This window comes from Prionailurus viverrinus, chromosome C1 (assembly GCF_022837055.1).
Source record: "Prionailurus viverrinus isolate Anna chromosome C1, UM_Priviv_1.0, whole genome shotgun sequence".
Taxonomy (NCBI): Eukaryota; Metazoa; Chordata; class Mammalia; order Carnivora; family Felidae; genus Prionailurus; species Prionailurus viverrinus.
This window is the reverse complement of record NC_062568.1, coordinates 214,345,595-214,371,963: the sequence shown is the minus strand read 5'-3', so window position 1 is coordinate 214,371,963 and position 26,369 is coordinate 214,345,595. Positions and strand designations below refer to the sequence as shown.

Here is a 26,369-nt window from a genome sequence, read left to right as displayed (position 1 = left end):
GCATGTGGAGGGGCCGGGCTTGAGGAGCTGAGAGCCACCTGAATGGAGCCCAGGAAGCCATGTAGTACCAGGTGGGAGGGGTGCTGAACTGAAGTCCAGCACATAAGGGAGCAGGTGGACTGCTCTGGGCGTCGAGTGAGGGGAGAAGAGGACCTCACACCAGGAGGTTAAGGAGAAGGTGGGCCGGTGAGGCCGGGAAGACCAAGAGTGTCTGGGAGCCGATGCTTCCAGAAGGAGGGGGCTCTCAGGGTAACTGCTGCTGAGGGTCAGGACCCGCAGGTGGCCAGGTGAGGTGACCTGGGTGAGTGGGAGAGGAAGCATGGTAGCCAGAGCTGACCTGCTCTCCACCTTGGTGCGTAGGGATCTAGGAACAGGGGTTGGAAGCTGCAGAAGTTTCCATGCCTTGGTGTACCACTCCTGAAAAGGTGGCAGAGGGGAGTTGAACAGGAGAGGGCCCCAAAATTCCGAACGAGGGAATCTCAAGGTTGAGAGCCCAGATAAATTAGGGTGGTGCTCCCCCGCGAGAGGCTTATGAAAGGTGGTTTGGCCAGTGGGGGCAAGAAACAAGCAGACAGGGGGCAGCTGTAGCAGAAGCAAAGGCTCTGAGGTGAAGGGGGTGTCAGCATCACTTAGGACGTGCGGAGACTGTCCGGTGTGAGTGGCAGAGGTGGAGGGGGGCGAGGGAAGCCCCGTTAGGTAGGAGGGGTTAGAGGAAGATGCGGTTATCACAGTGGATCCAGTAACCCGTCCTCCACCTCGACACTTCAGGGGTCTCCTCCTCTGGCTCCGAGTCCCCAACCCCCACTCCCCATGAGGGGAGCACATCCCCCCTCCCCCCCATTAAGGAGGCAAGGCAGGAAAGGTCTGCGGGTTCTGGGACACGCGGGGGCCGGGACTGATCCGCTTGTCGCAGAGCGGCGGAGGCGGCTGGCCAGGCTGGGGGCCACCCGGACCCCTGCCGCCCGGCTCCCTCGTCCTCCGAGCCCGGGACTCCCGCGTGAATCCCCTGGTTCTGAAGTTGGGCGCCGTCGAAAACTTTTGCTTTTATCCCAACTTCTCCCAAGCGCGGAGAGACGTGTGGGCGTGGCGCCTTTAAGGAAGCTCAGGGACTGGGCTCCGAGTGGGCGGGGCTCAGCGTGGGCGGGGCTCCTGGGGGCGGGGCCTTCTTGAAGAGGCCCGAGGGCGCGGCCGCCTGGACCCGCCAAGCGCCCGCCCAGCGTGGAGCAGACATGACCTCGCGCAGGTGAGCCAGGGCCGCTAGGTGGCTTGACGCCGCGACCCCTGGAGATGTGCTTCGGGTCCGACGGGCACCGACGGGTTAGCGGTGACATGTCCCCAGGCCTGACCTCCTGGCGCAGCCTCTCTCCACTGCCAGGCCCTTGAGGCTGGGCCTCACCCAGGCAAATGAAAGGACTCTTTCTTAATGGGAGGTGAGGGGCTGCGCCTGGGTGAAGGTCAGAGGTACCCTAACTCTAGGGAACAGAGGATGCCCTGCAGGTGGTGGGTAACAGTCGTTGGAGCCTAGAATGGGCGGCAGGTGTAGACCCTGCCCAGCTCCTGACTCTGTTTGGGCCATTGGAGCTGTTTTCTGCCAGGTGGGGGCTACCTCTTCCTTCCCCGGGCCTGAAACCCAGGGCAGTAGCACTGAGGGGTCCTGCAGGGTCTAGTTTCCCCTGCTCTAGACTCGGTCCCTTGACCCTGCCTCACTGTAAGGACCAGCTCCCCCTGGACAGGCTCGTCTTTGCTCTAGACCCTCCTGGGGCCGGGTTTAGGGGGCAACCTTCGCAGAAGGGATTCGAGAGCCTAAGCGGCCGCAGGTCAAGCCAGCTTCCTGCCTCCGTGGAGAGGGAAAATGGGAAATGTGACAGGAACTGGGCACTTCCTGCCCTTTCTGCCGGATCCCTGCTATCTGGATGTGTGCGCACACGCATGTGAGCTCAGACTCTAGCGTGCATGTGGATGTGAGTGGGGAGTCATACAGGTGTGAAACACATATCACTAGGGGCTGGATGAGGCCAGAGGTCACAGGAGGGGTCGTGCTAGGACGCTGCGTGACTCCCTAGATCAATGAGGGGCTGGACAAGGTCTGGGCTTCAGGGTCCAAGGGTATCTCTCTGCCTGAGCAAGATCCTTAGCCCAAGGCGGACGCCACTGCCTCCCCACAGCTCCCACAAGCAGTGCCTCAGTGATGAGGGTCCCGGGATCCCTATGAGGGATGTGGTTAGAAAGCAGCCAGGCACAGAGGCCTCCATCAAGGTCATAGGCTCAGGAGTAGTGGAAATCGGAACTTGTCAGCTCCAAAGCTCTGTGATAATAGCCCAAATTGAGGGAGGAGGAGGTTTTGAGGTCTGGTTGGAATGACCTCTCAGACTCACCTCAGCCTCACTCTTAATTGTTCTCCAGGCAAGTTCTGGTGCTCAGAGAAGGCCCCGTCTGTGTCACATGCCTGTAACCTTGCTCCAGCCTGGGAAAGCCCCGAGTAGGGCTCTGCCCGCCCTTGCCAACCCCTGTCTGCCCCACCCTGTGGCGACCATCTGGATTGTCACTCCTCTGGCCCCTGGGCCCCTTACACACCCCTGTCAGGCCTGGGCAGGTCTGAATAAAACCCATGTAAGATCTATCCCCCTGTGCCCAACTCCACCTCGTGTCCCCTTCCAGTCACCCTCTGGCTTGTGAGCCAATGGGCACCTCTGTCAGCTCTGCTCACTCAGGGGCCTCTAGTGCTGTGGGGCAGAACTGGGTGCAGGTACATTGGTACTGATGCCTGGGAGGGGGCTGGATCCTACAGTGGGGTGGGGGGCCTGCTACACCCCTCAGGCTTACCCTCTGTTCCAGGAGTTGGAGAAGAAGGTGCATCTCTGGTTAATTTAGTTCTATATAGACAGGGTGGACCTTGGTTCAGTTTCCTCTTGGACCAGAAGGGTCAGGGTCTGCAGATGGGGCGCTGGGAGCAGGGAGAAGGAGAAGGATTATTGGCTGTGCTCTGGGGTCCTGAGGCCTGCAATTCTAACCCAGAATCCTTCTCCACTGGCCTGTGTATTCCCCACCGTCACAACAGCATCTGCCCTGCAGGAGTGTCCAGCCACTGTATCGTGTGTGTAGGCGTGTTGACGGGCTGTTTGTGTGCCTTCCAGGGTTCCGAGGTTGGAGCAAGGCCACACAGGGAGCCAGACCAGCCAGTGCCCTGTCTGGGTTCAGGCTGATCCGTTGGGTGACACGGGCTGTCCCTGGGCTCCAGAGCACCGACGGGGCTCAGCTGGGCTTGAGGAGTCCGAGCCATTAGACCTGTTGGGGGCCCAGTATGCCTTGCTCACCCTGCTTGCCCCCCTTCCCTGGGCCTGCAAGGACATGTCACCAGGGCAGAGCTGAGTCACTGACCCATCACAGAGCAGGGAGCGCTTTGGCACAGAGGTGACCCTGGGCCCTGGCACAGAGAGGGTATGGGACTCGGAGGTGGGGACCTGTAGCCTCCCCACCTCCCCCTCCCCCTCAGCCAGGGGCAGCAAGCCTCCTGGCCTCCCGGGCGTCAGCTCCACCTCGAGGCTTGGTTGGGGGGATGTGAGGCCCTGCCTCGGCCTGGGATTCTGGAGGGCGGTGGTGTGAGTGGCCGCGACCTCTCAGGACGCCCCACCCCTGGAGATTTCCACCTGATATACCCAGCGGCAGTTTGTGGGGAGGAGAGGGCAGTGGAAAGTATGACTGAGAGTCCCTGGAAGGACAACAAGGTACCCTGCACCCCTCTCTGTGGCTTTGACTCTGGGCCTCCACCCTCCACCCCTGTCCCCACGCTCTGGGCATTGCCCACCTTGGACTGGAATCTGAGGCTGCTGTGGCCAGGGGGAGGGGGCATCTGGGCACAGGATGTGGTTCGGCAGAGTAGGTGGCCCAGGGTGGAGGGGTGGTTGGAAGCTTTCTCCTGGGTTCGGGTCCCCCCCGCCTCCACAGTATCTCATCACGGGTCCAGCGACAGCACAAAGCCATTGCCCTCTTCCTGGTGGCCTCGCCCACTCTCCTGTGATGGGCTCTGGAGGTCGCCATGTGGCATCTCCTCTTCTAGGAGGCCTTCCCTGGCAGCCTCACCTGCTGGGCCGCTTGGCCAAAAATTGCCCCCAGGTCTGGCTCCCCTACAAACCCACGTCAGGGAGAACTCAAAACGCTACGCTCAGAATGTGCTCAGGAAGCGCCCGGACAGCGGTAACCCCCACCCCCCAGGGAGAGTGAAGACCGGAGAGTCGCTCAGGCTGGGTGGCCCCAGGCAGGCCACCTGAGCTCCCAGGCCTCTCGGAGCCAACACGTGGACCCTGGGGAGCCATCAAGGTCAGAACTGAGCCTGCCCTCAGTGAAGACAAGGCTGACACGAAAGTGTGGGTGGAGGTGCCCGTGGGCTGTTAACAGATGTCCTGTGTAGAAGGGAGGACAGCGGTGGGGCTGCAGCGAAACGCAGAGAAGGCGAGCCGTGCCCAGCAGGGGCGGTTGGCTCTGGGAGCGTTTGGAAGGTAGGACAAGAGGGCTCTGGGGAAGAGAGCACAGAGGGGCTCGGGTTGGTGACCAGAGCTGTGAGGGGTGGCGGCTCCCTTCGCTGAGTGAGGACCATGTAGAAGAACAGGGGCTTGTGGGCATGGCCAGGAGTTTTCAGCTTTGCACGTTAAGACAGAAATGTTGCTACGCTTCCAAGTAGAGATGCCGAGGGGAGAAGTGCCTATGCGCCCAGGTGGGGCTGGAGGTGTAGAGGGCGCACGGGTGCGTAGGCACACGCAGGGCACAGGTGGGGAGCTCTGACATGGACAGGTCAAAGAGGAGGGCCCAGCAAGGGGTCCTGGCCAGGTGAGGCAGAAAACCAGGGGGGAGCGGAGAACATGTTTCTAGAAGGAGGCAGGGTGCCCGTGTCAGTCAAATGCTGCTGAGGCCCGAGGCCCGACCACAGGTCCCCGAGCCCGATGGGCACCCTCAGTGCTGAGGTCTCAGTAGGGCCGGAGGGCAAACAGGTCTGCGAGGACTCAGGCGAGGGCGGACAGTGGAGAGCAGCGCCGAGCAAGGGAAGTATCTCCTACCACTGTCAATGGTCCCTGGAGCCACACGTGGCCCCCAGCAGTGAAATGTGGCCGTGTGGCTGAGGAACCAGGTCTTGACTTCGCTGAACCCTCATTCATTTACATTCACATTTCAGCGGGCCGTAGGCTGCTGTGCTGGGCACGCCCGTGCAAACTGTGCACACAGACAGCTCCTTGGAGGCGTCAGGACAGGCCCTGAAGGCAGGAGTGAAAGGAAGCCTGACGGGCGAGAAGAGCCCGGAGGAGAAGGGTCCTGCAGCTTTAGACACCTGGTCTAATTTCCATTGTAGAAAAGCCTCCACGGGGCAGGCCCATCGTTGCTCCTATCGTTGGATCAGATCTAAACCTGGGCCCGAAATTCCTGCCGTAACAGGGAAGCAAAAGCTATGAGGGCAAAGAACACAGCAGCTCTGACCCTGGACATGGGCTTATGCACAGCCCTGAGCGAGGGCCCTCCTGGCCTGTCCCCCACTTCATGGCAGAGGCTGCGAAGGAGGACAGTCCCGGGAGGCAGGGCGGGGGGCAGAGGCGGGGTCCCTCTCAGCCTACACTCCGCCCTCACCTCTAGTCCTCTACCAACACCTGCCTCAGTCTGTATCGGGCCCCACGGTTGGCAGAAGGAACACAGCTCCTGACCTGACCCGCAGCTGCCCAGGCCCTTCTCTCAAGTGAAGCCCATCCATCCACCCATGCCCCCACCATCCATTTACGTATTCATTCACTTCTTTTTTTTTTAATTTTTTAAAACGTTTTTGAGAGACCGAGCACGAGTGGAGGGGCAGAGAGAGGGAGACACAGAATCCGAAACAGCCTCCAGGTTCTGAGCTGTCGGCACAGAGCCCGACGCAGGGCTCGAACTCATGAACCGAACCATGAGATCGTGACTTGAGCCGAAGTCAGACGCTCAACCGACCGAGCCACCCAGGCGCCCCACGTATTCATTCACTTCTTAATTCAAGTACAGTCACTAATACCCAGGCACTGTTTTCGCCCCTGGGATACAGCACGGCACAGAACCGTTTCTGCCCTTTGGAGCTTAAATCCTTAAGTGGGAGATAGACAGTAAACCAATAAATATATCATGTGTCAGAAGGTGACAAAAACTATGAAGAAAGGTAAAGCAGAATAAAATAAAGGAGGAGAAGTGAGAGGAGTCCTCAGCCATATGGATGTGGGCCAAGGGAGCAGAGAACAGCTAGTATAAAGGCCCTGTGGTCAATGACCTCACGTGAGTGAGGAGCTAGGGCTGGGAGAGGGGTCGGGGCAGAAGGTAGGCCTGAGCCTGTAGGCTGTGCTTTTGTTCTGGGGCGGGGGACAAGGGTGGCTGGGAGGGCTGACTAAGCGACTAACACATTATGGCGCGGTTCCTGGGGCTGCGGCCGGTGCCCCTTGGGAGAAGGTGGTAGCCAACACCACACCGGAAGGGGTGGAGCGAACAGGGTCTGTCGATGGGCTCTGAGGGCAGGAAGGAAGCCCTGGGTGACACTGGAGCACCCGAGTGCCTTTGGCCTAGCTGGGATGCCCTGGCAAGGCCGGAGGGACCAGACACAGAGTTTGAGGCGAGGCTCCTAATGGTAGCTGTGTGCAGGTGCTGGAGGGTGTCTGTTCCACCCCGCCCCAGCTGCAGGGGTCTGCCCAGTTGTGTCCCTAGGACCCCATAGCCCCACCTCCTTCCACACAGGCCTCAGGCCCTGTGGTCATTACCCATGCGGGTTTCGCGCAGGGGGGCCAAAACAGGCACCATGGGTGGAGGTTGGATGTGGGCCGGGATTTTGGGGGGCGGGGGAGGGGGCCGGAGTGTTAGTGTCACCCCAGCTGTCTGGGATCACCAACTTGTGGTCCTCGTGCCAGGTGGTTTCACCCCAACATCAGTGGAGTTGAAGCAGAGAGGCTGCTCCTGTCCAGGGGCCAGCACGGGAGCTTCCTGGCAAGACCCAGCAAGAGCTGCCCAGGGGCCTTCACACTGTCTGTCAGGTGGGTGAAGGTGGGTGGGTGCTACGGCCAGGTGTGAACGGGCCTGAGGCTCCAGGAGCCTCAGCCGTCTGAACACCCTCAGCTGGGGGACAGGTGGGGATCAGTCTCCCTCTCTTCCCAGAGGGGTGTTGGGCATCATCCTGGGCAGTAAGGATCCCTGCTGGGGGCTGGACATCCAAGAATCCGGGTCTTGTCGGGGGGGTGGGAGCCAACGGTTTGGCAAGGGGTGGGTGGAAGTCTGGCATTCCTGACCAGATGGCTTCCGAGCAGGAGGGAGTCATTTAGAAGGGCCTGGTGAGGTAGAGAGTTGTCAGGACCTCCCTCCTGCCCTCCGAGGTGTCTGGCGTGCTGGACAGGGGCCTCGGTGGCCCTGATTATGATCCCGTGTCCTGGGGATACTCGCAAATGCTGCCCACAGGGGGTCTGGCTGGAGGCCATGAAAGGGCCACTGCGTAGGGAGGAGGAATGGGAAAGGGCTGCAACCAGCAGAGTGGTGATCAGGGCTGGGGGGGGGGGGGGGCTTCCAGAGGCCTCTAGATCTTTCCAGTTTCTCTGCTAAAACTGAGGCAGCAGGCATCATGATGCCAGCCCTCAGGATGGACTTCCTCCACCTCGGAGGGACCGAAGGTTCTCCCTCCAGGCCCTTCCCTGATAGCATCACATGCTGTGACCCTGGGGAAGCCATCTTGAGGGCCCTGTCCCCAGTCAGCTGGAGCCCCTAGGCAGGTGGTCTGGGGTGAGGCAGAGCCCCTTGCGGAGGGCTGCTTTAGCATCTGCCTCCAGGCCGAAGGAGAATCAGGCCTATGGTCTGCAAGCCCAGTCCTGACTGCACGGTGGGGAGGAGGCAGCGGGGGTGGGGTGTCCGCCCCCTATGGTGGGGCCCCCACCCTAGCTGGACACGGAGGGGCCTGTCCTTGGCTGTTCCTGATGGAGGAAGAGCACACAGGCAGAGATGCCAGGGCTGGAAAAGCTCAGGGACTGTTCTGGAAACTGAGGGCGGTGATGGGAAGAAGGGGGTTGTGGGGACAGACCCCCCCCCCACAGCAGTGATTGGTGCGCCCACCCTTCCAGGCGCCATGATGAGGTGACACACATCAAGATCCAAAACACGGGCGACTACTATGGCCTCTACGGAGGGGAGAAGTTTGCGACGCTGGCCGAGCTGGTGCAGCACCACACAGGCCAGCACGGGGGGCTGCTCCGCGAGCGTAGCGGGGCCCCCGTCGAGCTCCGGCACCCACTGGGCTGCCGGGACCCCACATCTGAGCGGTGAGCGGCAGGCATCTGCATGTTTGTGAACGTGTGCGTGTCCGAGGGGCGCGGGGTGTGCTGGGCACGGCCCCCGGGTGTCCTCTGCCCTCCACGGCTCAGGCTCAGGCTTGGGCACAGCTGCAGCAAAGTTGAGGGAGTGTCCCCTGGGGTTCTGGGCACTCGCTGCAGGGGTGGGAGTGTACAGCAGGAGCCCTGTAGCCAGTCTTGTACCTTCCCTCTGGCTGGTGACTCACGTGGGCAGTTTTCTCCAGCCTCAGTTTCCCTGCCTGCCCTGCTGAGGCCTGAAGAGGCTGCATCTGCCAGGGAGGGGGCATGGAGCGGGTCTGGGAAGGTGGCCCTGCCCCTCCTTGCTGGGGACCAGGCTGCCACCTGGTGGCCACCCTGGGCCCCGCAGAGCCCACCTGTCTTGACTCCTGCCTTCTCCTGGGTAGGGTGAGAGTCAGAGAGCTGGGCAGGGCAGGTGTACTGCCGGGGCCCTTGAAGTCTGAGTGGGTCTGTCTGTCCCTGTGTCTGTGTCCTGGCTTGGAGCCTTCTGGCTGCAGGTGGGTCCGTGTCCCCTCACCTGGCCAGGCCATGGCCTCCAGTCTCACCTGCACCCCTTCCCACCTCCACCTGGGCCAGGTGGTACCATGGGCACCTGTCTGGACAGGAGGCCGAGCAGCTGCTGATGGAAAAAGGACGTCCGGGCACCTTCCTGGTGCGGGAGAGTCGGAGCAAACCCGGGGACTTCGTGCTGTCGGTGCTCACGCAGCCGCCGGACAAGGCAGACCGCCGGCCGCGGGTCACACACATCATGATCCGCTTCCAGGTGGGAGGTGGCAGCAGGGGTGAGGTAGGGGTGTGACTCTGGAGGCGGGCAGCGGCCGGGCCCCTCATCGCTGCCCCTACAGCCAGACGGCACGTATGACGTGGGAGGTGGGGAACGGTTCGACACCCTCGGAGACCTGGTGGAATGCTACAAGAAGAACCCCATGGTGGAGAAGTCGGGGGTCGTGGTGCACCTCAAGCAGGTACGCCCCAAGGCACATGACCCTTAGGATCCGGAGCGAGCTGCACCCCTGGGGTGGGAGGGCCCCAGGGGCAGTGGTGCCCAGGAAAAAGGATGCTAGCCAGTGCCGAGGGCAGGGTGGCCAATCTGGGGCCGGAGCAGCCGCCCCTGGGGGGCGCTGTGGGGTCTGCTGGACCCTGCTAAGCCTGGACGCAGGCCTCTCCGTGCCAGCCCCTCAAGGCCACGAGGATCAATGCCGCAAGCATCGAGAGCCGAGTACAGGAGCTCACCAGAGCCACTGACGCCGGCGAGAAGGCCAAGCAGGGCTTCTGGGAGGAGTTTGAGGTGCCCGCCCCTCTCCCCACCGCCCGCTCTCCCACGGACTCCCGTCCTTTGGTGCTGGGGTGAGGGCCAGCAGAGGGGAGGTAGGTCAGTCACTGAAGGCTCTGGGGGAGGGTGGGGCAGCAGGCTGAAACTTCTGCCCCCGCCCCCCCCCCAGATGCTGCAGCAGCAGGAATGCCAGCTCCTGTATCCCCGGAAGGAGGGACAGCGGCTGGAGAACAAAGCCAAGAATCGCTACAAGAACATCCTTCCATGTGAGGGCCAGGGGCGGGGGCTCCGTTGGGGGCCAGAGCTCCATCCACTCCATGTGGGGCCCATCTGGCAAGGAGGGGCCCTGGGGAGGGTGAGGCCGGATGTCACTTCCCACCACCGGTGTGACTTTTTCCCTCTTGCACGTTCAGGGCTCCTTCCTCCCTCCTCCTGCTCACCATGGGGTCAGCGGGCAAGGAGGCAGGTGGGTCCATCCCCCCCACCCCCCGGAGACCCGAGCAGTATCTTCCCCTTCCCAGTTGATACCACTCGTGTCACCCTGCATGACGTGGACGACAGCGTGCCTGGAGCCAACTACATCAACGCCAACTACATCAGGGTGGGTGTGCGAGAGACAGGTGTGTGTGGCCGGCCGTGTGCGTAGTCTTGCATGGATCCGACAGACATCTTGAGCCACATGTGGACACACCAGTCACCCCATCCCCCTATTAGGAACCTGGAGCTCTTTCTGGCGGGCCCAGGAACGACCCATGGACCCTGACAGGACAGTAGACGTTGTTGGAGAGGGACTGTGGTGGTTTCCAAGGAGTCCTCAGAGTGGGCCGGACTAAATATTGGTCCTAAGCTCCTCCCTCACCTAGGGCAGGAGGGGCTGTGTGTGAGCCACCTGCTGCTACTTTGCACATCGTTTGCATAGACTTGCATCGTCCTCTGGCACTTTAAATCCTGGAAACTGCAGACACCTGGCCCCCATCCCCTTACAGAGTGATCCAGAAGAGAAGCCAGGCCATGGACAGGGCAAGGTATACATCGCTACCCAGGGCTGTCTGCAGACCACAGTGGCGGCCTTCTGGGCGATGGTGCACCAGGAGAACACACGTGTCATTGTCATGGCCACAAGGGAGGTGGAGCGAGGCCGGGTATGAGCTTGGGTTTGACAGCCCTGTCCCCACCACGTGTTCGTGTGGTGGCTGGCCCAGCCTCTCTTCTCCTGCAGCCTTTGGGAAGCTGGGGGGAGCAGCGGACGACTCTGGAAAGCCCCTGCGGATGCATGTGCATGCATGAGTCCCCACAGGGCACAGGGGCAAGGGCGCAGGTGGCCTTCCAGCACAGCTGATGCAATGCACCCTCCCTCCCAGAACAAATGTTTCCGATATTGGCCAGAGCTGCATGGCCGCCAAGAACATGGCCGTGTGTGTGTCTGCAACTTGGCTGAGTACCAGGCCCAGGGCTACTGTGTGCGGGAACTGCAGGTGTGGCGGCCAGATCAGGTGAGCCTAGAGGGCCACAAGATATGCAGGGCCAGGGTCACAGTGGTCAGGAAGTCCCCAGGTCTGCGCTGGGGGTGAGCCCTGTGCTGGGAGAGAAAACCCACCCACCCATGTGGCTCCATCCAAGCCCATTGGCCTTGGGGGTATTCATATCCCTCAACCCAGTGGGCACAGTCCTGGCCTGGGCTCTACTGGGCAGCGTTCACAGGCAGGCCACAATCTCAACCTTAGGCCGCTGGTCCCAGGTGCCCGACTCCAGGGTGGCCTCACACCCACACCGCCTCGCCCTCCCCAGTCTTTCCCTGCGCCAACTGAGCAGGTTCAGTGCCCTTCATATGCCAGTGGTACCTATTTTCGTGTCAGGCACAGATCCCTTCCCATGGCCCACCCCGTCCCTTATGTCTAACCATCCCTTTGGTTCTTCCCAAATGGAGGTCGTTGTCCCTGAAACTTGCTCCCTCACCCCATCACACCCTCTTCCTTCCCCTAGGGGCCTGAGCCACCTGGGGCCATCTGAGGGCCCCCACGCCCTGAATTCCCTATTTCCCTCCCAAGCCTTTCTGCTCAGCCTTGACCCTGCTGGTCACTCCTTATGGCAATCCCCGCCTCCTCCCAGCTCATGCCGTGGGGGTGCGGAGGTCACAGCAGTGCCACTCTGACCCTGTGGCCCGGCCCCACCTGGGAACTGCTCATTCTGGCCTGGCTGGCACTCACCAGCCCGCCCTGCCCAGGGGGAGCCACCGCGCACAGTGAAGCACTACCAGTACTTCAGCTGGCCAGACCACGGGGTCCCGGCCGAGCCGGCCAGCGTCCTCGACTTCCTGGACCAAGTGAACAGGGCACAGAGCAGCATGCCAGGGGCCGGACCCATGGTGGTGCATTGCAGGTGCGATCGGGGATGGGGTGGGCGGGCAACGCAGGTGCAACCCGAGGCGGGGCCGCGGCCTTCTCCCCTAAACTCTTCCCAGGCCTCCTGGTCCGTCCCCACAGCGCCGGCATCGGACGCACTGGCACCATCATCGTGATTGACATCCTGGTGGACATCATCCGCAGGCAGGGTGAGCCGCGCGGCCCCCTCCCGCAGGCCAGCCCCTCCTATCTGGGCCCTCTCCTCCCGGCTACCCCGCCTCCCCGGCGCCGGCCCCGCCCCCCGTCTACGCCGCCGCAACCCCCCCCCCCCCCCCCGCCCCGTTCCGCCCTGAGCGCGCTCGTGCCCAGGTCTGGACTGCGACATCGATGTGCCCAAGACGATCCAGCTGGTGCGACGGCAGCGCTCGGGGATGGTGCAGACCGAGGCGCAGTACAAGTTCGTGTACCTGGCGCTGCAGCGGTACATCCAGGACGAGCAGCTGCGTCTGCGCGAGCAGGTGGGGGCGGGGCCGGGCTGGGGCGGGGCCTGCGCCGACCGCACCCTGGTGACCGGCGGGTGTCCCCCCACCCCACCCTCACCCCGACATCCCCCCCCTCCCGCGCCAGCCGCCAGAAGAGCACGACCATCTGAACGCGGGCCTCGCGTCGGCAGACCCGGGCCGCAGCCCTGGGCCCGCGTCGTCCCGGGCACCGGCGGCGTGAGTGGGGCCGTCAGGGCGCGGGCCCGGGGCCCGGGGTGGGGGCGGGACGGCGTCGTCTCCGGGAGTGGGCAGGCCGTGGGGGGACGGGATCCCGCGCGCCTGCGCCTGCCGAACCCTCTCTCCGCCCGCAGGACCCCAGAGGGCCCCGGCGGCTTGTAGAGAACCTGCGGGGCCTCGGGCGGCGGTGACGGTCTTCGCGTGCGCCGCCCCCCACCCCCACCCCCCAGGACCTGGAGCCGCGGCTGGAGGCGGGAGCCAGCAAGACGCACTCCTCAAAAGACTGTGCTCAGCACTGTACAGCCCGGAGCTTGTCCCTGAGTGCTGGGGGAGGGGTCCCGGAACCCTCAGACCCTCCCTGGCCTGGGCCTGGATGCCTAGAAATGGGGAGGGGCAGTCGGGAGCCCCGAGTGCCCCTGCCCTTTCTGGGGCTCCCAGGTGAGGGAAGAGGGGGAAGCAGGGCTTCAGGGCGGTGGTTCGACGCTCACCGGGGGGCCACCAGTCACCACCCGCACAGCACAGTGACCAGTGCGACCCCACGTGTGAGTGTCGGCCTGTATGTGTGACGTGAGTCACCGACGAGCAAGTGGCCAGTCTGTGCTTGACGGGACTGTAGCCGTTGGCCTTGTGCCTAGCTCCCCTGTACCCCAACCACCCCCCTTCAGAGCTGGTCTTCAGCCCGACCCACAGCACAGGTTACATGTGGAAAATGCTTCATCAGGGAATGTGCGAGATGCCCGTGTGAGTGCGTGTGCGACATCACGTGCCTGGCGTGGGTCTCACGTGTGGACTGGTGTGTGTGACGGGTGTGATGTCGCCCGCATGTAGTCTGTGGCCACACCCTCCCATCTCGGAAGGCCCTGTGGCTTTGTGGGATCCTCAATAAAATGCCTCGTTCTCAGTTCCGCATCTTCGTTGGGGTCTGGGGCCCAGCTTCTCGAGGGTCTCCCTGAGCACCCTCCCTATCCCAGGCCGGCCAGAAACCCCGCTGGTTGGAACAGGAAGTCCTGGGCTTTGGGGCGAGGGGTGAGGAGTCTGAGGCCTGGCGAGCCGGAACCAGCCTGGCCTCTCTTCACCGTGCAAACTGGCGGTGCGGGATTCCTGGGGCCGACAGCAGGAGCGGGTCCGGGCGGCCTCCCGCCCATCCCTCCAGCCAACGCACCTTGCGGCTTCACCAGCCAGGCCGGGCCCAGGGAGGGTCTGTGAGAGATCTTCAGGGACACACTGGGGGTCACTTCTGCTTCTGTACACCCTTAGGCCTTGGTTCCCAGGAGCTCAGTCCTGGGGTTCTACGACTTCTTGGGGTGCCACCTGCTGTGTCCATAGTGGGGGGGTTCTGAACCACGCCAGGGCCCCGCCCCACTCTGGCCCAGCTGCTCCAGCCCCTCCCCATCTTCCTGGGGGAGCCTCAAAGTTCTAGGGGAAGGGCAGGACTGCGCCAACCCATCCACAGCCCAGGGAACAGGAGTTGGACACCCTAGAACCTGGGGTCTATCTGCCCTGGGGGCTGCTGGGAGTTCAATCCAATGGGGGTGTCCGCTTGGCTTAAAGCTCTCTGAGGCAGAGGCAGACCTGGCTCTTCTGGGAGGGAGAGGCTCGGTGGTGCAGGGAGGAGGGCTTACAGGGTGAGGACCCCTTACCAAATGTGGATACAAAATAATTTATTTAAAAATGTACAGTTTAGGAGAGGGGGGTGGGCACCAGGGGACCCGGCCTCTTGTTGCTGCCCTCTGTCCCCCTGGTCGCCAGCCCCCCGCCCTCCCCGCTTCCCGCACAATGGAAGGGGCCAGCCCTGCCTGGAGAAGGGGCCATGGGTGAAATGTGAAAATAAAGATGGCGAGTCCCCTCCCTTCTCAGCCCAGGGCTCCCACTGCAGGCGGTTCACCGCGTAGAGGGAGGGACCTGACCAAGGCCGTCTCTCCTGGGCCCCGGTGTCCATCTGCACCCTGGGAAAGAGGAAGGTGGGCTCTGGGATCCGTGGGAGCCTGTGATTCTTGGAGGCTTCGGGGACCCTTTTATTCATGCTGTCGGGACCCAGCACCACAGAGTGCAAGGAAGGTGAGTCGAATGGGAAATGGGGTCCTCAGAGATGTTGGGGCTCCTCCAGGGGGCCAACTCCCAAGAGCTGCTGCACCTGTGACCCAGCGGGGGGCAAGGGACCCACGCGGGCAGCTGGGGCAGGGGTGGCTGACCCTAGTTGTCAGCCAGGGGCCCAGAAGAGAAAGCGGTGGCCGTGGCCGTGGCCGTGGCCGTGGAGGGCTGAGGAAGGCAGTGCAAGTTCCCAGTCTTGAGCGCGCACTGCACGGGCCAGAGCACCACACAGGAGAGCACCAGCAGCAGGGCTGTGACCAGCGCCACCCGCCTCCAGTTCCTGCAGCGGGCCCAGCAGCGGGCCAGGCGGCCCCGGTGGCGCGCGGGGTCTGGAGTGGGCATGGGTGCGGCGGGCTGGGCAGGCTTGCTCAGGCCCACGTCCACACACACGAAGCCAGGCTCGGGAAGGCCCGGCGCGGCGGGCGGTGGGCGGCAACACAGCTTCGTGCCCTCCAGCCACACGGGCTCCTCCCGCCGCAGGTGCACCGGCATCCTGGCCTGCAGCCGGCGGCTGGTGCGCAGCGCGGGGGCCCCGGCGGCAGGCACAGCCGTAGGCTGCCGGCAGAACGGGCAGGGCACGGCCTCGCTGCCGGGCTGGCCGGTTGGCTGGGCGGCCGCCAGCCGTGCCAGGCACTCCAGGCAGAAGACGTGTGTGCAGGAGAGCTCCTTCGGCGTCTTGAAGAGGTTGTCGTAGCCCGAGAAGCAGATGGAGCATTCCAGTGGGGAGGCCGCCTTCTCTGAGCTCGGGGTGCTGGGGGACCTGGGGCTGCTGGCTGAGCTGGGGGACCCGGGCACCGTGGCTGCAGGGCTGGTCCAACCGGGGGCCAGCATGGCCGTATGCCACGCCTGCTGGCCTGACGACATGCCTCCGAGCTGTGGGACGAACGGAGTGCGCTGTGAGTGACCACAGGCTGCCCCTTCCCTGCACAGTCTGCTTTTCACCCTGTGTCTCTCTCACCCACACCGGCCCCAGAGATCTCTGCTAGGCTCACTCTAGAAAGGCCCCGTACCCCAGTCAAGGTCTTCCTGTTCAAGTTGTAATCCTGCCCTCCCCCACATGCCGAGTCAGGGGTGAGCATCTGCGGGTGGGGGTGCTCCAGGTCTGACCGGCCCACGGATGGCCTGGCCACGGAGTCCGTGCGCGCAAGGGCATCGTGCTGACTGCTTAGCGGACGCCACCTACGGGGCCTGTCCTACCTGGCTGTGCCATCTGAGCAGAAATAAAGTTGATGACAATGGCCCACAATCGTTACTATTGACATCTGGGCTCTGCCACACTGGGTCCAGGTCACGTGACACAAGAGCCACGGTATAAAAAAGGCACCTTAGAGGGTGGAGTGACTCAGCCAGGGTCACCGGGCCAAGAGGTCGGCAGGGCCTGGGCTCTCGCTGGAAGAGTGTGACTCTGGGTCAGACGAAATGGGTTTGAACATGGATCCCAACACGGGGATCTGATTTGTTGGTACACATCCAGTTTTCGGGCAGGTGCGTGAGGGCAGGGTGCCAGGCCCAACTGGGTGAGAGTCCGGACTCGGTCTAGGCTCCAGGATGAGCTGGTAGGCTGCGGGAAGTCAAGCAGGGCCGGCCGCACAGGGGTGGGGGCCGGCGTCCTAAGGATGGTTCGTTTCCCAGCCTTGCCCGAACCGGTAGGGCCAGCATGTCCGGCTGGTGACGAGGGCTTTCTGCTGGCCCTCGGGGCCTGGAAATGCACCTCAGCCCGGGAGCCAGAGGTGGAGGAGCCCCAGCCATCCTCCAGGATAACCCGGCCCCCTGCAGGGTCCCGTAGGCACACGGCCGCCACCCTCCTGACCCTCCTGACTCCCATTTCCATAGCAGACCGGGCCTCTGTTCACCGGGGAGGACTCAGGTGACCTGCCTGCTGCCCAGGGCCCTGCCTGGAGGAGGAAAGGCAAGGAGGACAGTGGACAGACCCCATGGAGTTCAGAAGGAATCCCCCCCGCCCCCAAACGTGACCCCTGACCCTGACTTGCTGGTTAATCCAGGTGGACCAGCAGAATGACTCTGTGGTGATGTGTCCTGAAGGTTTGGGTGTTGCTGCGTGATGACCGTGACCACCGTGAATCATGGTGAGGTCACCGTGATGTCACGAGTGCTCCCAGCATTGCAACATGAAATGTCACCACATTTTGGGGGCGGCAGCAGCCTCGGCATGGTCTGGGAGGGGACCGCGGGCTAACCTCTTCCAGGCCAGCGTGCCCCCACATGATCAGTTCCTTGGCACTGAGGTCCCGGCCCTCCTCAGAGGCACCCCACCCTGAGCCTGTACCAGTGAGGCGTGAGTGCCAGCCGAGCTGGCCTTACCTGGTGGCCGGAGTTCAGCAAGGGCTGGGCATGATCCTCTTGGCCGGGCCACGGCCAGGCCCTGAGCCCTCCTGCCCAGCAGGGCCGGCCCGTGCTCCACCTGGCAGGCGTCCCCCTACGGAAGAGGCTGCCAGCAGCTGTCCTGGTGGCACCGGTCTGGCAAGCGTGCCCTCTTCTCTATCCCAGGCAGGTGGGGCTCGGGGGAGCGTGTGTGCTCTTCCAGATGCAGAGCACCGTCTGAGCAGGTGTGAGTTCTCTGGGTGTGGACTCCTGGCAGGTGTATTTATACACTCGAGGTCATGCAGGCCAGGGGCGTGGCCTGGGGCCTCCGGGATTGGCTGGCCTCCTGTCCTCACCCTGGCAGGCTGGGCAGCGGCGGGCAGGAAGTCAGAGGTGAGAGATCAGAGTCTGGGGTGAGGCTGGGGGTCGGCGTAGGCCTCCATGGTCGGGCCGGATGCCTGGGTAAAACCTCCCCACGCAGCAGGCCCAGGGATACTGGAGGAGCCGGTCCAGAAACCGATCCACTCACTAGCCCTGTTTAAGGCCCTGGTGCACCTGAGCTACTAGGTGGGCCTCCCAGGAGGGCCTCTCCGAGGAGCCCCCCACCCCCAATCTCAGCCTCGCTCATCACCCCCCACCTCATCCACACTGCCCACTTACATGCGTGTGCCACCCCAACGTACACACCCACGAGGGAACTTCCTGCTCTGGGTCCAGGGAGTGGGGCGAGAGGTCGGGGCTGGGCACCCCCGGGGTGGAGTCAGGGCAAGGACAAGTGAGGGATCAGACTGGCCATAGGACTTGTTTTGGATGAGTGTCTGCTGGGGACACCCTCAGTTACACACAAGGGCAGGGATATTGGAGCACAAGGAAGCCCGGACACAGCCAGGAGGCCTGGAGATCTTCCTGCGGGGAGGGATAATGGCTTCAGCCAGTGTGGGGTCCTCGCAGAGCCCAGGGCCAGCCTATGCAAAGGCCTGGGGCTAAGGCAGGGGGGCTGAATGGAGGGCCTGGGGGCCCGGGTGGAGGACGTGGGGGGCTGAGGCCCAGCCAGTGGTACGGCTCGTGCCCCTCCTGGCCACGTCGCAGCTGCTCTGACACACAGAGGTGTGCTGGCTGGCCAGGGGAGGGGGAGCTCAGCCAGGGGGTAGGGACCCAGAGAGGGGGTGGAAATTCAGAGGGCTGGGGGCTCAATGTGGGGAGCTACTGTGTGGGCCTGGCCCAGCGTCTGCGTGACAGGGTGCTGGTTCCCAAGGGGACCGTGACTCAGGGCCACATGCTGCCTCCAGGAAGTGCCCTCTGTCTCTCTGCTCTGAGAACACCCTCCTGAGGGCTTCTGGGAATATTCAAGCTCTGAGATCACTTGAGCTCCTCAGTGGACAAGTCAGTGCCCAGAGGCAAAGGGAAGACCCGAGGAATGTGCGATCTGGGGCGGCGGCCAGGCCTGACTGCACGGGAGCAGGGTCCAGACCCTGGCACTGGGATCTCGGCAGCTCAGGACCTGGCTGACCCAGCTGGTACCCACACCCCTGCTCATACTCCACCCAGCGACGGGCAGCTGTGCTGCGTGGATGCGGGGCCACACGCGCTCTCTGTGTGCCAACAGGCCAACCTGGCTGTGTCTGAGCACAAATGTGTCCCTCGGGTGCAGGTGCACACACACACATGTGCAGGGAGCATGGCTTTCAGTGTGTGACCCCACAGGCCTGGGACTCGCTGTGCTGAGGAGAAGACAAGGTCCCTAATGAGCACCTCACCCCTGTCCATCTGTGGCTTTTGAGATGTGGGGTTCCCCAGACACCTAGGAGTCCTGGGCTGGACACAGACGTTGTCCTTGGCCAGATGAGCAGGGAGGACTGTACCCCAAGGGCCACCTCGGCTATGGGCCCACCCCCCCAGGACTGGGACAGAACAGGCTTCAAACCCCAAGTGCTGTCAAGGACACATACAATGGCCGCTGCACGAAGAGGCCCTTCAGGGCTCACCTGGGGCCCAGGTGGCCTGGGGGTGTGAGGGCTGAGCCCCCCAACCCTACCTGCCCAGTGTTGGCTGATCTGTCAACTGCTCTGCTGCCCCATCCCTACCAGCTAGGGACAGTGATACGGGAGAGACTCTGGGACACATCCGGGCTGCGATTCTGACATGGGCAGAGAACGGGCCCTGGGCTCTGGATGGGCTCAGCACTGCCCTGTGGGCATGAGGAAACCCTGCCAGGATGTCCGGTGGACTCAGCCAGTCCTGTCCCTCTCATGCCCAGCATGGAGAACCGGGTCCCCTCAGGTCAATCGGCCAGCCCTCCCCCATCATGCTGCGGCCAACTCCTTCTGGGGTCTTGTGCCCAGGCTCCTGGCCAGGACCTCTGCACTCACATTACCTCCTTGCGCCCCACTCGGTCCTGCTCTGTGCACCCACCTCCTAATGCTGCTGGAGTGCTTCCTCTTGCTGGCCTCTGACCTCTTCCGGCTTTCAGTGATTCTCCTAGTGCTGAGTGAACGAATGAATGAATGAGCTGCCAGCTATGACCCGGGGACCGTGCCAACTGCTCACCGCCCACACCACGCTCACCTCCCAGGGTGAGGGGGATCTCCAAAGCAATTGACATGGTGGGGGGTCAGGAGGTGACAGGTACCCCACCTGCCTTTGGCCTGAGCGATGACCCCATAAATCGGCCTCGTTTTGGCTTCTTACACGAGAGCTGGGATCCAGGGCAGGGCTGGCTGCGGCCGGAGCTCAGGAGGGACATGGGATTGGCTGCTCAGGGCCCCACTGGGGATGCCTTGACTCTGCCAGCTAACCCGCCCCCAGCTCAGGTGCCCCCATACCCTATGGCACCCACTCACTCACAAGCTTTCTAGCCTGAATGCCCATTAGGGTCATGGAACTGGTCCAGTGACCACACTCCCCACTGGGGCCTAGAGAACAGTGGCACGCAGGCCCCGGGGTTCCAGTGGCAGAATCTTGCCTCTGCAGCTCCTGGAAATCTGTGGTCTCAGGCTTGGGGGCAGGGGCTCAGCTGGCGTGGCTGAGGGCCACAGAGGCCAAGCCACCCAGGCCTTGAATGTCAGGGGAAGGTCATCCTGAGTGTAGGAGCCGGAGGGGTTGCAGGGTGAAATACAGACTTGCCTTTGCTGCCAGGGATGGGGCAAAGCTGGGGCTGGGGGCTGGGGGTGGGGGGAGGACTCGGAGATGTTAGAATGGCCCCAGGTTTCCAGTTGGCAGCTTAGGGTGGAGGAAATAGAGAAGGCCACCGGAGGTGGGGTTGGGGGCATCTGTGCCCAGCCTGGGCCTTCAGGGCCTGACTGGCTGTACCTGCTGTCCTGGTTGAACATGGCTCTTCATTTCCTGTTTTGTCCCCAGATTAGCAGCAAGGGTTTGGTGCAAATGTGGGAACGGGGACGAGCAAGTGTCTTCGCACGTCTGCCTCCCTCCCCACAAGGATCCACAGGATGGGATGGCCGCCCCCCCCCCCCCCCGCCGCCCTCGGGGGCCACAGAAACCAAGGGAGTCTGGACGGTCCTGCACGTTCTCCCCTGGCTCTCAGCCCCAGCCTCCCAGCCTCCGATCGGCACAGATGGGCAGTGGAGTGTCACGTCACTTCCCCGTGGTCCCTGAAGCTGGGCGGGGGGGACCCTGAGCCTGGTCTCCCCACCGCCTTCTGGGTCCCCTTCTCCTCACACCAAGGGGACAGAGGAAAGAACAACAGTGCCCACAGGGACCGGTCACCATTCCTGGAGAAGTGAAGGAGTCCACGTCAGCCTGGCTGGGGGCCCGCCGTGGGGGACTTGGCTTTCTCGGCGCCCCTAGGTCTCCCCCACAGTGGGGCAGGTGGGGCCAGGCCACGGCGGGGCCTCACCCTTACTGAGGAACAGAGGACCCTTGGCGCAGTGAGGATGGGGAAAGCCCTGAATGGTTTATTGACACTGATTTTGAGCTGCGGCGCCCCGCTCAGTGCTGGGCCCGTCGCGGGTTCAAGTCTCGAACGAGCTCGTACCCATAAACTGTAGACGCGTGGGCCACGTGTCACGGTGCAGAAGGGCACAGCAGCTGAGCACACAGGCCCTGCGTCGGGACCCTGGGATGTGGACCAGGTGCTGAAGGAGCCATCATTCTCGACTGAGAATCTGGGAAGGACAGTGCCGAGCCCAGTGCGTGGGAGGTAGCCACAATCGCTCCTTTCTCCTCGGGAACCCCTTTCTGTGTGCAAGCAGCCAGGGACAGCACGGCCCTCCACAGGTCCATCCAGACCAGGCTACCCAGGCAGCAGTCACAGGTAAATGTGACCCTGGGTGGACACGTCCCTCAGGGGGCCTGGCCTTGGCCTCCAGAGCTTTCAGGTCAGTCCCTGGGTGGACAAGTCCCTGCAGCACGTGGGCCCCGTGTGGGGAGCAGGTGATGAGCAGGAGACAGAGAGGACAGCAGGGCCCCTCCGCCTTTGCTGCTTCAAACTGACAGAAGTCAGTAGCAAACCAAGAAACTCGCCTCTGCAGCTCCTGGAAATCTGTGGTTTGGGGCTCGGGGTGAGGGGGCGGGGCTCTTGGCTACAGGATGGCCCTGTAGGCGCCTCAGCCTTGGAGGGGCCAGTTCTCATGCCCCACCTCCCCTGGGCCGGACACCGTCCGGGCGGGGAGGCCAGGAGGCCGACTGGCCTGGCGGTGCGGGGGATGTCTGCCCGCTGTGGGCTCTGATAGGCAGGGTGGCCGAGCTCCCGGCTTTGCCAAGCACGGAGAAGCCCGGCAGTCCTCGTCTCTCCTGAGGGGCCCAGACCCCACATGGCCACGCTCTGGAGCCCGCCTCAGGGGCGCCTCCCCCTCCATTACACTGAGCAGCTGTGGGGTGGGAAGAAGCACCTTCCAGCAGCTGGGCGGGTTCCAACCAGGCATCTGTCGCTGGGAGACGGTCAAGCTGAGCCAGGGGCCGTGTCCAGACCTGCCCTCAGTGTATTGGGCTCTCTCCGAGGCGGTGTGCAGAGTTGCGGGTGGGTCCCCGGGTCAGACGTTGCTGACCCGGGCCTCCACCGAGGAGATGGCAGTGGGGCCTGTGTCCCTGTCCAAAGGCCGCTCGCGTCTGACATAGCGCGGCTTTCGCACTGAAACAGGGTCAGAAACGGGCAGGGTCAGAGGGGGGCCTGGGACGGGAGGAATGGCCCCCGGTGTCGGCTCTCAGCACAGCTCACAGGAGTGGGGTGTGGCCGCAGCCGAGGGGGAGGGAATCCCACTGAGCTCCAGCTTGTGAGCGGAGTGGCCGCAGCTGAGGGGAGACTCTGTGACGAACGCTCCGCTCATTTGGGACACTCGGTGCCCCTGCACCCCAAGCACCTTGGCCTGGGCGAGCACCTTGCTCTCCCGAAACACAGAGGCCAACAGGTCCCATGAGGCACAATAGGACTGGATGGTGTCCCCCCAAATGTGTCCATGTCCGGAGCCCCAGAACCTGCAGATGTGACCTTACTTGGAAAAAGGGTATTTGCGGATGTGATTGAGGGTCTTGAGATGAGATCCTCCTGGATTATCTGGTGGGCCCTAAATCCGATGGCCAGCGTCCTCACAAGAGGGAGGCAGAGAGAGGAGACCCAGGAGAAGTCACGTGAAGATGGGGGACAGAGGCTGGAGTGGTGTGGCCACGAGCCCAGGGACGTCTGGAGCCACCAGAGGCCGGAGGAGGCAGGGCAGACCCTCCCCTGGAGACTCAGGAAGGAGTGCCCCCACCCCCACCTTGATTTCTGACCTCTGGCCTCCTGAGCTGGGACGGAGTGCATTTCTGTCGCTTCAAGCCCCGCAGTTGCAGTTCGCGGGCATTTGTTATGACGGCCCCAGGGTGCTAATGCAAGGAACTTACATTCAAGATGCCTGTAGATGGTACTGCTTTAGAGACATCACAGACAAGCGTTGTATGGGGCAGGGAGGAGCTAGCCTTGACCAAGTAACTTCTTTGTGCCCAAAGAAGAGGGACACCCACCCTGTCCCCACTCCAGACTTGTGCACAGAGGTAAGAACAAGACTGGGAAGGCCAGGAGACTTGCTGCATGGCCTGTGGCTGTGTGACCACGGGCCAGTCACTTAACCTCTCTGTGGTCATGGCGTCATCTATAACAGGGTTCATATGTGTACCGACTCCCGGAATCATCCAAGGTGGGGCACACCTGACCCAGTAAAACTGAAGTGCCAGCCACCCGGAGGGGCCAGCCTGCTCCCTGCACCTACCACCCAGCTAGAGCTGGGACTTGGGGAGGGCCAAGCAAAGGCTTCCGGGGATGGCCCCAGACCCTCTGCTGGGTATTCTCCTTCTCTCCCGACAGACTCAGCATGTCAGGAACGAAAGGAAAAGGCATGAGAGCTGCAGTTGACCATGGGGGAACCCGGTGTCCGTGGCTGACGATGGGGGAACCCGGTGTCCCGTGGTTGACGACGGGGGAACCCAGTGTCCCGTGGCTGATGAGGGGAGAACCTGGTGTCCCGAGAACTACAGGGGCGGGTGCCTGCAGAGCCCAGTCCTGCAGTGGTCCCTGAGGGCGGCTGATCCCAAGGGAGGGACAATTTTGAAATCTTTCACCCTGAGATGAGGACTGACGTACCTGAGGACTGTGGCGGGGGAATCATAGCAGCCTTGAAAAGGAGAAAAGGCACAGTGAGAAGTGCAGGTGGCCCCCAGCACAGAGGCCCACGACACGGGGGCACTCAGCCCATCCTTCTGGTTACTTACAGCTTCGCCAGGCTGCAGGGCAGGGGCTGCGGGCAAACACAGGCGTCACCTGGAGGCCACATAGCTGCCTCGCCCGGGGCGGGGGTCCCTCGCCTAGGGAGGGGGTCCCCAGGGCCCGCAGAGGCTCTTTCCCCGCTCCAGGCTCAGCCCAGCCCCACCTCCACACACCTGCCCAGCAGTGCCCTCAGCCTAGCAGTGGTCTGTCCGGCCACACTTCCCAGATGCACTTGGGGAGACGGGCCCCCAAGCACCCCAGGGAGAGCCGCCCTCCCAGGCCCTCTTGGCGGAGCCACAAGCCAGCCCTCAGCAGGCACATTTCTCTTGGTCTCCAGCACCGTCAGGAAGACAGAGAAGGCTCTACCCTTGCCTGCATTTCCAGGTGAGGCCCAGGGCTGAGGGCCCGCCTCAGAAGACCACCACAGTGCCCACTTCTCACCTCCGTTGGGTAGGCCGCTATGCACCCCTGCGCTCTGGGTGGGCACCTAGGCTGCCCAGGAGCAGCTCTGGGGGCGGTAGGGAGAAGGCTCGGAGTGGGAGTGCCCCGGCCACTGCACTGACACACCAGGACCTCCGTGGCCACTGCAGTGGAGCAGCCTCCCACGGTGGACTCGGAGTGCCCATCCTGACTGGCGTGGGGGCCCGGCCCCCGGCTCTCAGGACCTTCGAGCTACAACAGCCCCTCGGAGGCCCCCAGCATTGGCCATCAGCGGGTGGACAGGGTCTCACTGAGGCCAGGTAAGGAAGCTCTAGCTAATCACCCCCAGCACTGTCCACTGTAGGATCAGATCCGTCGGCCAGACCATCTGCCCGGCACACCCGAGGGCACGGCAGGAGTGACACCCATATCTTCGGGAGGGAGGCGGGTCTGCAATCCAGTCCGGGGTAAGCTGGAGTGGCATGGGGCCCCACTGTCCCTGCACCAGCCTGCCTGTCCCCCCCAGTCCCAGGGAGGCAGGACAGGGAGAGGAGACAGCTGGCTGGAGGAGCTGCAGGCAGGTGGCCCCTCGACCAGGGATGTCACCCCCTCCCCACACCCCTCCCACCCCGCATCAGCGACCCCGCTGTGATGCCCTGAGGTGGAGTCTCGCCAACACCTCCACCCTGAGAGTCCCACAGAATCCACACGGGAGCCTCCCTAGGAAGTGGCTGCCCCTCTTACTCTCAGACACAAGAACCACGTGACAAGCCAGTCCCCTTCCTGTCGTTCTGTGAGGAGTCTTCATTGCTGGGCACCCTGGATCTCGCCACCCCGGCCCCCACTTCTCCGTGCCCCCCAGGCAGTACCCGCGGCTCCGTGCGGGTGTGTGCACTGGGCAGGACCCTCTGGCTCAGCAGGGTGTTGCCACGGTGGCAGGAGGAAATACCTTTGTTTCTTCCGTAGAAGACCTTGGGGAGTTTACTGGTTCGCTTCAGATAGAAGAACCCAGCCACGGAGAGGATGAGGCCAGAGCTGATGAAGAATGTCCCCAGGAAGAGAGAGGCTGCCACTTGAGGGCCCCCTGTGAGCAGAGTGAGTGGCAGCCAGTGGCAAGCCTGGACAGGCCTCAGGGGACCCCCCAGACCCCTGTTCCTGAACACACCTGGGCTGTGGGGCTGAGGTGCTCAGCCTCCCTCCACCTCAGGCTTCTCACAGCGGGGTGGGATATGGAGAGGGCTGAGGATTCCAGCCCCCGAGAACAGCAGGCCCCGGGGTCCCCGTCTCCTTCCCAAAGGCTCGGCACGGACTGTGGGCTCCCGTACCCCTGGCATCCAGGTCAAAGCCCTCGACTCAGAGGCAGCGGTTCCCACGACATCCTCCCCTCCTGGGGGCCGCTCAGCAGAGGGGACCCTGGGCCCACGATGCCTGCCCATCTTTACCTACACGGGTCAGCAGGACAGGCTGGCTGGGCCCGTGGGTGGGGGCTCTGGATGGCAACTGTGGGGAAAGTGCTCTCAGACTGCCTGTGGACAGGCATGAGGCGCGGCTGTGGCTACACTGGAACCTAGAAGCGGGGATGAATTCCAGCTCATTTGGCAAGGGTGTCCCGCCCCAAACCTGCTGCAGGGAAAATGGGCCCGACAGCCAGACTCGCGGCCTTCCGCCATCAGCACCCCCACTGCTAGGCCCGGCACGGTATCCCAGGAGGCTGGGGCCGTCTCTGCTGACCCCGCCCTAAAACTCCTCCTCTGGTGGCTGACCTTGGTGGTCCAGGTCAGCACAAAGCCACTTGCTTCTGGTCCTGAAACTTGTGCAGAAGGCCAGAGCCCTCTCAGTCCACGTACAACGTGTCCTCTGCTGAAGGCCCAGCGTCTGCAGGTCACGAGACCCCGTCACGACCCGGTCACCTCAGAAGAGGCGACCACTCCCGGGGCCGGTCCTGCTCCCCGACTGCAGTGGCCCCAGCGGCTGGGGTGCCACACCTCCGTGGCAGGACCGTGCCGTATCTCGGACGGGATGGGACGCCCAGTGATCAGGAGCAGGCTGAGGACAGAGTGTGCAGGAGGGGGGCCTGTGTCTGGCCCTGAGGACCGGGTGGTGTGATGGGCTCTTCGGCCTGGCACGCAGTGTTTGCAGGCCAGACCCCACATCCCCAGAAGAGCC

General features: G+C 63.3%; 3 protein-coding genes across 17 annotated transcripts in view; 1 reads left to right on the top strand and 2 right to left on the bottom strand.

Annotated features, from left to right (window-relative positions):
• Positions 1-1,181: 1,181 nt before the first annotated feature.
• On the top strand, positions 1,182-13,577 carry LOC125174008 (tyrosine-protein phosphatase non-receptor type 11-like). 8 transcript variants are annotated; one of them, XM_047873716.1, is made up of 15 exons: positions 1,182-1,243; positions 6,903-7,025; positions 8,097-8,294; positions 8,919-9,105; positions 9,188-9,307; positions 9,517-9,630; positions 9,785-9,881; positions 10,137-10,216; positions 10,602-10,757; positions 10,977-11,108; positions 11,840-11,994; positions 12,099-12,166; positions 12,327-12,475; positions 12,585-12,676; positions 12,811-13,577. In XM_047873716.1, the coding sequence occupies exons 1-15, from the start codon at positions 1,230-1,232 to the stop codon at positions 12,836-12,838; spliced, it is 1,713 nt and encodes a 570-aa protein (XP_047729672.1). In that variant the 5' UTR covers positions 1,182-1,229; the 3' UTR covers positions 12,839-13,577. The 8 variants fall into 8 exon arrangements, with proteins under 8 accessions (XP_047729672.1, XP_047729671.1, XP_047729668.1 ...); XM_047873715.1 differs by having other exon boundaries at positions 9,502-9,630; XM_047873712.1 differs by having other exon boundaries at positions 12,099-12,475.
• A 746-nt stretch (positions 13,578-14,323) lies between these two features.
• RNF223 (ring finger protein 223) lies at positions 14,324-17,221 on the bottom strand. The gene is made up of 2 exons (XM_047872098.1): positions 17,090-17,221; positions 14,324-15,640 (listed from the first exon to the last, which is right to left on the bottom strand). The coding sequence occupies exon 2, from the start codon at positions 15,629-15,631 to the stop codon at positions 14,870-14,872; it is 762 nt and encodes a 253-aa protein (XP_047728054.1). The 5' UTR covers positions 15,632-15,640; positions 17,090-17,221; the 3' UTR covers positions 14,324-14,869.
• A 103-nt stretch (positions 17,222-17,324) lies between these two features.
• CC1H1orf159 (chromosome C1 C1orf159 homolog) overlaps positions 17,325-26,369 on the bottom strand; it is a 34,314-nt gene continuing 25,269 nt past the window's right edge. For 3 of the 8 annotated variants that reach the window (XM_047872093.1, XM_047872091.1, XM_047872094.1), the window contains exons 7-10: positions 25,153-25,287; positions 23,789-23,814; positions 23,661-23,691; positions 22,032-22,906 (exon numbers count right to left, since the gene is read on the bottom strand). In XM_047872093.1, the coding sequence (XP_047728049.1) occupies positions 22,368-22,906; positions 23,661-23,691; positions 23,789-23,814; positions 25,153-25,287 (731 nt within the window). In that variant the 3' untranslated portion in view covers positions 22,032-22,367. Of the gene's footprint in view, positions 17,455-19,501; positions 19,574-20,978; positions 22,907-23,660; positions 23,815-25,152; positions 25,288-26,369 lie in introns of those variants that run through there. The other 5 variants (XR_007154954.1, XM_047872092.1, XM_047872096.1 and 2 more) reach the window with 5 other exon arrangements.